This window comes from Pogona vitticeps, chromosome 5 (assembly GCF_051106095.1).
Source record: "Pogona vitticeps strain Pit_001003342236 chromosome 5, PviZW2.1, whole genome shotgun sequence".
Lineage (NCBI taxonomy): Eukaryota > Metazoa > Chordata > Lepidosauria > Squamata > Agamidae > Pogona > Pogona vitticeps.
In genome coordinates this window covers 170,310,830-170,322,011 of record NC_135787.1, presented here as the reverse complement: position 1 = coordinate 170,322,011, position 11,182 = coordinate 170,310,830, and the positions used below count along the sequence as shown (strand labels likewise).

Sequence of the window (11,182 nt, the reverse complement as noted above, 5' to 3'; positions counted from 1 at the left end):
AGCTCTCCAATGTAGAAGTCAGTTTGTTGTCTTCGTGGACTGGAAACTCGTATTTTTAAAATCTCATCCTCTGTGTTGGGTAAGGAATCACTTTTGTTTCTGTGCCAACTAAATTATTAGTTTACACAAAATTCCCTCTTCTGAGCGAGTACTAAGACCTACTTTACAAAGTACAGTCCTCTGTTGGACAGGCTGTCAGAGAGCAGTCCTCTCTTTGGAGGCTTCTACCTGTAGTTGAATGGGCTGACCAGTCCACGTCCTATTTAAAGATAAAGAACCATCAAAAGAGAGACCAGGAGCTTTGAAGATGGCACCAATAATGTTCACCAGACAGCAGACTTATCAGGCAGACAGTCTTCTCATTCTGGAAAGATGTGTTGTACTTCTGTTTGAAGTATGGTATTTTCTAAAATCACACACACATAAATAATTAGTTTTTGCAGTGGTTGTGGAGATCTGTCTTCTCTTTTGCCTTTTTAAAAATTATGCACATTTTGTCTTTTGCAATGGACAACCTGAGAATTTTTGTACAAAACTATTTCTTCCCCAATGTTTGTTCACTTCTCATTTTCTTCTTAGTTCCTCCACATTTTCCTCACTGAATTTGAGAGACTTTTATATTTTCCCTCCCTCTGCCTTAGTCCTGCTGTATGTTGAGTGGCTCACTTGACTGAGCCACCTGGGTTAGCTGAAGCCATACCTGGAACAATATAAGCCTGAAGTAAAACAAACAGACCATCATTTGCTGAAGATCAGAAACTTCTGTTTCTGGGTAGTGATATACCATAGTTTTTGTGATTAACCTGTGGTTGAGTTTGCAATGAAATGCATCAAGGAGTTTTATAGCATTTTAAAGACTAACAGGTTTTATTTGGCGTAAGCCTCTGTTGACCACAACCCCCTTTTGCAGATGTATCTGAATTTGTTCTGTTGTCGTCATACTGAGTGGAGGTATTCCTGCTGATTTGAATAATGGGTGAAGATACCTTATGGGCTTTTGAGATTTTTTGAAAGAGTTAAGTTTGAGTTGTTTGTTTATTTAGGCAGATCCAAATAACTTATCTTAAACCAGCACTACCTCTACATGGCTACCCCTTTGTTTTAAAAAAATATTGCTAAGCAAACAACCTGTATGTGTATTATGTAGAATGAGGTTAAGCTAGCGTCTGGATGATGCCTGCATTCCTGTCATAAATAAGTATCACCATCCCATGTCCTTGGCATTTGTAGCCTGCTTTGTTTTTCAGAATAAGAGTGGTCTGTTACTCTGCTATTCCAATCTAGAAAGTACTTTTCAAACAAAATATTAACAAAATGTTAGCACAGTATATAATTAGTGTCTGGGATACGTTGCCACATGATGTTATAATAGATGCAGGGCTGGCTAAAAACCAGGTGTTTATATGTTTATCAGACAAGTGTTTACCAGTTTGGCTATAAAGTGGGAGTAAGGATTACTTTGTTTCTTCTACACACAAAATGAAGCATGAAAAATAAAGATGCCAAATCCACCTTCTTGCTATCTTACTTGTCCATGCATTAGGAGATTTTCTCTCTGCTAGCTCACTTTTGTTATTGAAACCAGACTAAAGGGGGAAAACGTCTTAAATAAGTAGGGGATGACAACCTAGGCAGAGAAGTACTGTAGTAGACTTCCCTCCCCCTCGCGTTCCCTTATTTGTCAAATGTTAACTCCTTTCCCATCCCCTGTTCATAGACAAACCATTGAACACACGTGCATACATCTGATTTGGCCATTAGATGGCATTAAAATTATAGCAGACAAATTTGTATAAGACAGTCAACCAATACCTCCTAGCCACTGTAGCTAACTCTAAATCCAGAGTGTTCTGATCCAGCTGTATTCAGGTCCTGTGAGATAAGAGAGCAAGCAAATTAAGCATGCTGTTGGTTGCAGCACCACACAAAGCTATAAGTGAACAGTGTGTTGCAAGAGGAATTGAAGTGGACTTGAGGCCTTGTGTTCCACTCACCCCTCATGAGATCTAACCTTTTGCTAGAAAAGAAAAGACAACCATCTTCTAAAGAGACAAATACCTGGCCTACAGATGGATGTGTGTTCTGTGCTTGGTGATCTTCCTTCATCATGTGTTGTTGCATGAGGGCAGAGAGCACTCGGCTGCTCTTGGGGAGGTGCTTGTGCGTGTCCTAACTATGATTTGGGGGCTGTAGTTTGGTATGTTCCAGATCAGGATGCAACTACTCTAGGGAGTTAATTCAACTTGATTCAGTGTTTTCTACACCACTTTACTGGCAACCTTCAACAATTGAAATTGCTGCAGAGGTTCATATGGAAAATAGAGTGTCAAAGTGCACTGTGTTGGGTACATGGGAATCATACAACTTGTCACTTGAATTTCTCAGCAGCCCCTCACTCATCTCTCCCTTCTTCAAGCTCCAAGCAGCACCAGCAGTGGGCAGGAGAGAGCATCGGGTGTGGGTTATGCAAGGAACCAGCTAGTGCATGGCATTCCAGACCACTACCCTCTGGCCTGCCCCCTCTCCGGATTAGAGCAACGGTCCCATCACATTTGGGCACGTGGTAGCGCTGCAGGTTAAACCGCAGAAGCCTCTGTGCTGCAAGGTCAGAAGACCAGCAGTCGTAAGATCAAATCCAGGCAACAGAGTGAGCTCCTGTCGCTTGTCCCAGCTCCTGCCAACCTAGCAGTTCGAAAGCATGCAAATGTGAGCAGATAAATAGGTACCCCCACGGTGGGAAGGTAAGGGCGTTCCGTGTCTAGTCGCGCTGGCCACGTGACCACAGAAAATGTCTTCAGACAAACACTGGCTCTATGGATTGAAAACGGGGGTGAGCATCGTGCCCTAGAGTTGGACACGACTGGACTAAATGTCAAGGGGAACCTTTACCTTTACCTTATCCATTACATTCTCCTTTGGACTGAGCCCATCTCTTTGCCCCTTTTTGCAATTTGTTTCTTGGGTTCTTGCACACACGTGTGACCTGTCCTGACTACCTGTCCCTTTTAGTGGTCTTGGGGTTCTCCAAAGGCAACATTTGGGAGGGAAGTGACAGCTGCTAGGACTGTTAGCACCCTCTGTTCTCGGGGAGCAGCAGGGTTATCAAAAAGATCAAGGAGAACAACCACTTTACCACTCTGTTGCCCTCTCTTGTGGTCTCTGTCTTGTCGCTGGAATGAGCAGAGCTGTTGTAATTTTATAAATTTTAAAAATACTTTTCTGAGGTGACATAGTGGTTGCCTGAATTAGCCCTAATTTGAAATCAATTTTTATATAAAAAAGAAATACTGTTTGAAAACAACAGGTGCTCAGCTGAGAGGAATTGATACTCCTGTCCCCCACCCCTTTGCATCAGATCAGTCAATCACACAGTGCAGGAACTGTAGAAAAGTGATGCCAGTTGAATTGGAGCAAGATACCTCTACCATCTCCACTAAGAGACAGATGATTCCATACTGGGCTACCCTCGGCTTAGCTTTACATTGTGTAGTTTCCAGTTTTCAATTTGATTTTTTCCATGCCAAATGGGATGCAAGCTGCAAGGCAAATGGCCAATGTGGTTTCCCCCTCAGTTCACAAACCTGTTCCTGCTCTTCAGCCAGCTGCTTTTTTCAGTTGTCCTTCTCTGAGCCTGAGTCAGGATTGTGATCCAAAGGTAATATGTCACTGAAGACTAAATATGAAACGACAAATGATAACAAAACACCACAGCCTTTATACTTTGCAGGCTTCACATTACCTATGATGGAAAATTGAGTGCCAAAGTATATGAACTTTTAATCAGTTCTGTCAGGGACCTTGTTATGTGGGAAGAACTGGTTAGTGCTACTGGTGCTGAATTGTGGTTAGCCAAAGCATAGCATTAATAAGGAGCCAGGTTTTATTATAATCTGGGAAGTCTCTAAGGATGCACAGATTCAGTCTTTATGCTTTGATAAAATATCAGTTTATTTGGTAAGACCAAACCGCCATTAAGTAAAGGCGTGATTTCATATTTAATGGGCAAAGGAGCTTGTTATTTTTGTTTATTTGTATGTTGTGGTTCTGAAACAAAGAGTAAACTGGGATGTTTCATTTTTGTCCTGGGTCTGTTGAGGAAATATCCTTTTTGGGAGAGTGGAGCCATAGTCTCTGAATGACAACAGCACGTGCACACACGCACACACATGCACACGCACACGCACACACACACACACACACACACACACACACACACACACACACACACACACACACACCAAAGCCCAGAAAACGCCTTTTTTCCCACAGCCCCTTGGAGCCCCCATCCCTGTCTGCACAAACTGAAAGAGAGAGGAGTGGGTTTAATCTGTAATTAAAGAGAATTTGGAAGGCTGAGATGTTGCGGAATGTTAGATCAGTAGCTGGAACAGCATGTGGTGTTCTTTAGGTAGGCTTCATTGAATCTGTACAAAAAGATGGGGGGGGGAGATAGAAAGAGAGGCTGCTTGCCTGTCTGCTCATTTATCAAATAGCTAGGCTGAACTTTCACAGCTCCACAAAAGTGTATTTCTGTTTGCTGATTTCCCCCCCACACACACTTTGCTCCAAAAATTAAACCAGAATGGCTAGTGAAATCTCTTTCCTCTTCCTTTGCATGGGTCATCATGAGTTAGGGCAAGTTGATCTCTTGTTATTACAGAGTAAAGAGGAATTGTATGTAAATAGTAAATGTGAGATGTTGTCATTTTTCCATAAAGCAGCACTGACCCAAAGTTACTTCACAGAACTTGGGGTTGTCAGTCAGTGAATGAAACTTTACTGTTACAGAATTTGGGACAGAAAGAGAGTCAGAAAAATCATTGTATGTAAAACACTATCTTTAAGCAGTTGCACCAAACTGCATTCCCATGTGTTTCAAACTAACAACTCTGCTGGAGAAATCAAAATGAACAGTTTAGGAAACTTGTTTGTTTGTCTCTTGCCTTTCTCTCTTGAGAGACACACGATGGCCTTAATGTACATTTAAACAGTAGATTTAACTTTAAAAACACAATAAATTACTTGTGGTTTAATTTTGTACTTTTAATTTTCTCAGTTAGAAACACAGAATGCATGACTTTTCAAGACTGACAAATCTTATTGGAATACACCATTGGGTTTTTGGTCTTGTTTTTTCCAGTGTTATTTATATGGCCCACTTCTTATCTATAATCCTGCCAGATCAAATTTAATTGGACAGATATTCCTGCAATTTAATGCTTTTAGTAAATTGAAGGAGCATTCTGTTTAAAGAAAATCTGCTTTATTCTTTCTTTTGTCGTATCTTCAGTAATAATGGATGAGATTTTATTCAGATATGGGAAAATGCAACAACTAGAACCAGTTTAGAGAGAACAGAAGAAACGCATGTGGCCAAAATCCTGTTGCATAGTGGAGTAAATTGCAGTTGAGTAGGCTGTCGAATCAATCAGAATCTAGTGAGTGAGCTCCTCCATCAGTTCTATTGATTCAGATGGTTCTAGTCTAACTGTGACTTACTACATTAAGGTGAGTGTGAAGAAGAACCGATTATGGAGATTAAACTTCAAAGTGAGCTGTCCCATCCATTGTCTCAGGCAGAAAGAATCAACAAAGAGTCATGTGATATACAGGCTGGGATTCAAAATATGACTTTGGGGGAGGTTCAAGCTGCTGAAGAAGAGGTGAAAAAAGAGCAGGAGTAAGATAACCAATGGTGGAAGGTTTTCTAGTAACAGAAGAGTGGGAGGAAAAGGCAGGAATAAGAAGGAGCTGGGGTTTGTTGGCGAGTTTTAGCAGCAGTTGAGGAGGAGGAGGAGGAGGCAAAAAGGAAGGAAAGGGAAGGAGAAAAGAGCAAGTAAAAGCCATATGTGTTTGATGTACTCAAGAGGAAAGATAAAGGGTTTGAGAAAGGAGGAAAATCTCTTCTAGGACCAGTTCCAATAAGGATATACGTACAATTGCGAGAGTTGGATCTGTTAGAATGGACAGTGTACGTTTACCCAAGGGGGGAGGACCCCTAAAAGAAGGTGGTGTGTCCGGAGCCTATCCCCACTGGAGTGAACCAACACAAAGGGGATTGGGTGAGACACCCCTGCTGTGGGACCATCTTCGTTGTTTGGAGCACCCCTATGTGGAAACCGAGAAGGAGCAGTACATACCTCTCCTAAAAAAGAGTTGCAGAACTTTGAGGGCAATGTGAAAAAGTCTCAGTTTTAGATGACTTCCTATAATACTTTGGTTAGTGAAGAGATCCAAAGCAGAGTCTTCAGCATACTTCTAAACTGTTAATAAATGGGAAGGTCTTCTACCCAACAAGCATGGCATGTACTTTTAAAAGCATCACCCAGTATCGAAGGCAAGGGGTTTCAGCTCTATGTGCTATAGTCTGTGAGTGCGTAGTCATGTGATCTGACTCTACAACTGTGATTTTACCTTTCCAGATTCTGAGATCTTGGTTTTGACTTTTCTCAAAAAAATCCTTTTTAAAAAAAAAACTTTTATATACCAGGATTAAAATGAAAAACGAATCCTCAGACCTTGCATGGAGTGGCTTCTGGGATACATATTTTATGACCCCAGTGGAATTCTAGTCAGCATCAAGTTTGGCACTGTGGTTAGGGGGTGGGTTTAATGTACACTTCTTATATTTCTTGAACCTCTGAAAATTCCAGAAGCCCCACCGATTAGGCCAATCTACTAACAACCAGAGGATTCTGCCTCTCAGCATCATGCTTTGCCAAAAGATGATATGGGATCATTCATTCATTCGTAGTACATTACGTTTGTCAAAAAGTACTAGATTGGAAACAATCAAAAGATTTGTTAGGATGCTTTTCCCCAGATAATTTTTTTGTCTATAACTCCTGCCCCCTTGAAAGAACCTATTCATTCAGGGGGCATCATTTACAACACTTCAGGTTGTAGAATGGTCTAGAAAGGCAATATTGTCTGTCTGGATTCCATGACAAAGCTAACTTTGCAGAATTTAAATGACCATTCCAGATACATGAATGTTAAATAAACCTTATTTGAAAAAGAGTCTAATTTTTAAAAACTTGTTAATGTGTGAACATTATTTTCAGATAATAAGGCAACAGTTTCCACAGTTAACAACAAGAAGACTTGGAACGAGAGGCCAGTCAAAGTAAGCAATAATGTGTGTTTCCTAATCACGGAAAGGCTAAGTATGACATAGAACATTCACTGGGGGACTTTCTGTAACATGATTGTTGGAAATTGTCTCATTATGTGAAGAGGCTAGGGTTAGTAGGAAGTATTAAAAATATTTAATAATTCATAGGTCTAGTATGTTGTGCTGTTATCCCTTGCTCCACGATTTGTTCTGGAGAATCAAAAGAATACGGAGCTTCTGATGCAGAGTAACCAAATGTACGTGAGAACTGTTTGTTACACTTGTATCATTTGCATAAAAGAGGTTGTGTCCGAAGCAAATATTACAGATAGCCCATGATCAGAAGGAATAATTCCTTAACAGCTGAAAGTATCTGAGTGCATAGCAGACATTTTCCCCCCTCTCTAGGTATATTCAAAGTATAAGCACATTCTTCCTTTTTATGCCTTTTCCCCTCAAACATGAATGTCCCAGTTGTGGTCTTTTCCATGCTAGTCTGTTTTTGGCTCTAGTAATGACTTATCTATGACATCTGTTTCTGTTGACCTCCCGTTTCAGACAGAACCAAAATTTTCTTTTCTCCACATGTATATTCAAGGTACAGAAGCGCTGTCTTCTGTTGAACTGGGCCAGCTTGGACTCTAATCACAGAAGGAATACCAGAAATATTACATTTTTTGACTATACCTTCCTGAATCCTAAAGAAAGCATAATCACTCTCAATGCTCGCTGGGTATTCTTGATGTTAAAGTCTAAAATATTAACCTTCCCAAGCATTGATTCTGCATGTTTAAGGAGGAAAGGGTAGCTGAGAATCAGAACCTGGATCACAGCAGGGATTGGGTGGTAAATGTGGGCGTACAGGTGGTCATCATGAGAGTTCCAACAGCTGATGTTCCCTTACCCAAGGACAAGTGGCAAGATTGATACATATCAACAAATGAATTATAGCATTTTTTATTTCTGCTTGAAATGGGGTGTTTCTAATATTTTATAAAATTCATCAGCTGCTACCTTGCCTACCCAAGACAAAACCATCTTCAAACATGTATTTATGATAGGCATAGCTTGCAACAATATACTATCCCTATGAATCCATTTCTTTCCCAGCTACTGTGGGGACTGCAACTGAACAGAGAAACCTGGGGCAGGTGATACCATAATCCCTGTTACACAGAAGGTCTGAGACCTTCAACTCCACGAACTCTAGTTTCACTTCACCACTGCATAGCCCATGTGCACCTTCAAACTTCCCCAATGCAGCTGAAGGAAGAGAAGGGGCAGCTTGGGAAAAAAACCTACTTTTGGTCGTGCTGGTTGGGAGATACTGGGAACTGTAGTTCAGAATAGGCATCTTCTCCAAGCTCTGATATAGCTTTTCCAGCTTGGTTTTATGATCCATCCCTTTCTGCCAACTCTTTGGTAATCCTAGAGTCCTGGATTGTTACATCATCTGGTATGGGGGAACTAAAAACATTTGATAGGAGCAAAGAAATAACAGGTGAGAGGATCTGGCTCTTTCTCCTATGGACACGTACACTTAGGACTGTGACCTAGCAAACCTGTAGGCTGGTGGGTAGAGATGGGCACAAATTAAAAAACAAATTGCAAAATCGCTAAGTCATTGATTTCTATCTGTCCAAAGCGATGGCCTGACAAATACAAATCAATGAATGTTTAGGTATTTTTTTATTTGTGGATTGGTTGGGCTATAAAATGCCCCCCCGGCACCTAGAGACGCCAAAATGGCATAGAAGTTTCCCCTGACTCTCTTTTACAAACCCTCCGAGATTGGTGAAGACTGGGTTTCCCATAAGCCAGCTGCTAAAGGGCACTTTCCTGGAGGGGGATCCGCTTTGTGGGTGCATAATTTGCATGTCTGAAACACCCAGTCTTCACCAAATGTGGAGGGATAGTATAGGAGAGTTGGAAGAAACTTCTCTGATGTTTTTGTGTTTCTAGGTGCCTGGGGGGAACTTTCCTGGGGGGGCTCCTTGTAGGTGTATTACTTGGACATATGAAATCCAAACTTCATCAAATTTGCAGAACTTGAAGAAAAATGTTAGGGGAAGCTTCTCTCCAATGATGGTGTTTCTAGGTGCCTAGGGGGAATTTTATGGGGTTTTAAACAGAAAATGAATCCAATGAGTTGATTTATCGACTTGTCAGAAAAACATTCATAAATTTGTTATTCATGAATCAAACTTAATGAATCATGAATGGAAATAAATCACCATTTTTCTGATTCATGCTCATTTCCACTGGTGGCTTATCATACATGGATGCTGTAAGCCCTTGAAAATTGTCTATTCATTATGTCATTATGTTGCTTCATATGCCAATCAATATCTGACAAGCACGTTTTTCTTGCTTCCTTACAAATGGTCTTGTTTGAAGCTTCTAACCATGTAGAGGGAAGGAAGGACAGCTATGTGTGTCTCATCATCTTGAAGCTTGGCAGAATGCAAAATATATATCTACTACACAGTTACAGCAGTTTTGTATAACTACAGAAATAGCTCCATCCTGCACTTGCCAAACTACAGAGCCTATGATTCCATAGGATGGAGCCATGACAGTTAAAGCTGTAAGACTGTTATAACTACATAGTGTAGTCCCTTTTGTTCTGCAGTGAAGCTATGCCGGCATCATACTAAATTGCTTCTGCTCTGAACTGTTCTTTTGCTTTAACAGATCCATGAAATGCAAGAAAGAAAACAGGTTTTTCCAGCATGTTGGCTGAAATCCTCTTGCTTTGCATAACAAAAGATGTAACTTTCACTCCTTCCTAGCAGGTAAGTAAAGAGTCCTTGCTGGGATTCTGGAGCACACACCAAGCCAGCAGGCACACGTGTTTGGAAAATCACAGAGGCAACTCTTTGCTGTCCAGCTAAGGTGGAGTGAAAGTTACGGCTTTTATTACACAAAACAACAAGAATCCAGCCTTTCTCTCTGGCCCATCTGGGTAAATTTGGTTTTTTATTGCATCAAATCTCAACAGCAACATTCGCCCTATCATTAAGCACATTGAGAAATTCAGCTGAGCCAATGAATGCTGAACATCTGCTGACTATTTTCCCTGAATCTCCAAAACTAGCCAATTATTCCCAGGTATGGTGGAAGAAATTTTCCCATTGTAAGGTTCAGCTGCCAAATCATTTGTATTATAAACATGGAACAGGCAGCATGGAGCCACCATCTTGTCCTTTGCCTCAGACAGCAAAATATCTTAGGCCAGCCCTGCCCAGGAGAACTGCAGCTGCTGACAATGTCCTGATGTGTATTTCTCTCATTTTATATTTTCATATGTACATCCATAGGTTTGTGCTAAGACTCATTGGTGGGCTGAATAGGAGAGGGGAGAGCATTGGGAGTCAGCTACAGTTTCACCACAGCTGCTGTTTCAGAACTATGCTAAGTGTATGCTGCTAAATGGAAAGCAGCATCTGGTACAACTGTGAATGATGATGCCATTGAATTTTGCCAGAAACAGTTATCCGCTCCCCTGCGATGTGTCGACACCAGGAGAAAGCAGCAGCTGCATTTGTAGTGTTTCTGCCACCACCTTCACTTCTTGAGGCACCCTGATAAGGTGCTAACTGAGTTTCCAACTTCTGTTCATTTCTAGTGTCCCTGCATCGCGAGGGCGGTGAGATATATAGGAAATAAATAGACAAATAGCATTCAATGGCTTTTATTACCAAAAGCAAAAACTGTCACAGGGACTGTTCCTAGTTATAGTCAAGATGGACACCTAGAAGCTGTGGTGCAGCCCTCTAATTGCAGTTCATGGCAAGACCTGTGGGTGAAAAATGGCCCCTGCTGTTTAACACAGTGCCTAACCACCACAGAGGACTTGTGAGGTGCTTCAGGTAATGAGCTGGCAAAACTTGTAGAAGGCCTTCCTTATTAGGAGGCCATCAGGCCAACCCTATCATTAAGCAGCAGGTGTGTGCAGCAAATGACTCATGATTTACTTTGCTAAATCCTTTGCCAACAATGGGCAAAAATGTTTTTGGATTTTCTGCCTTGCGTACTGAAATCCGTTGGCTGACACTGGATAATATG

General features: G+C 41.2%; 1 protein-coding gene across 4 annotated transcripts in view; it reads left to right on the top strand.

The window, feature by feature from the left end:
* Nucleotides 1-11,182, top strand: part of RFX4 (regulatory factor X4) — an 88,905-nt gene that overhangs the window by 42,990 nt on the left and 34,733 nt on the right. For 3 of the 4 annotated variants that reach the window (XM_020803667.3, XM_078376206.1, XM_073000035.2), the window contains exon 5: nucleotides 7,065-7,126. In XM_020803667.3, the coding sequence (XP_020659326.2) occupies nucleotides 7,065-7,126 (62 nt within the window). Of the gene's footprint in view, nucleotides 1-7,064; nucleotides 7,127-10,600; nucleotides 10,707-11,182 lie in introns of those variants that run through there. The other variant, XM_073000036.2, reaches the window with a different exon arrangement.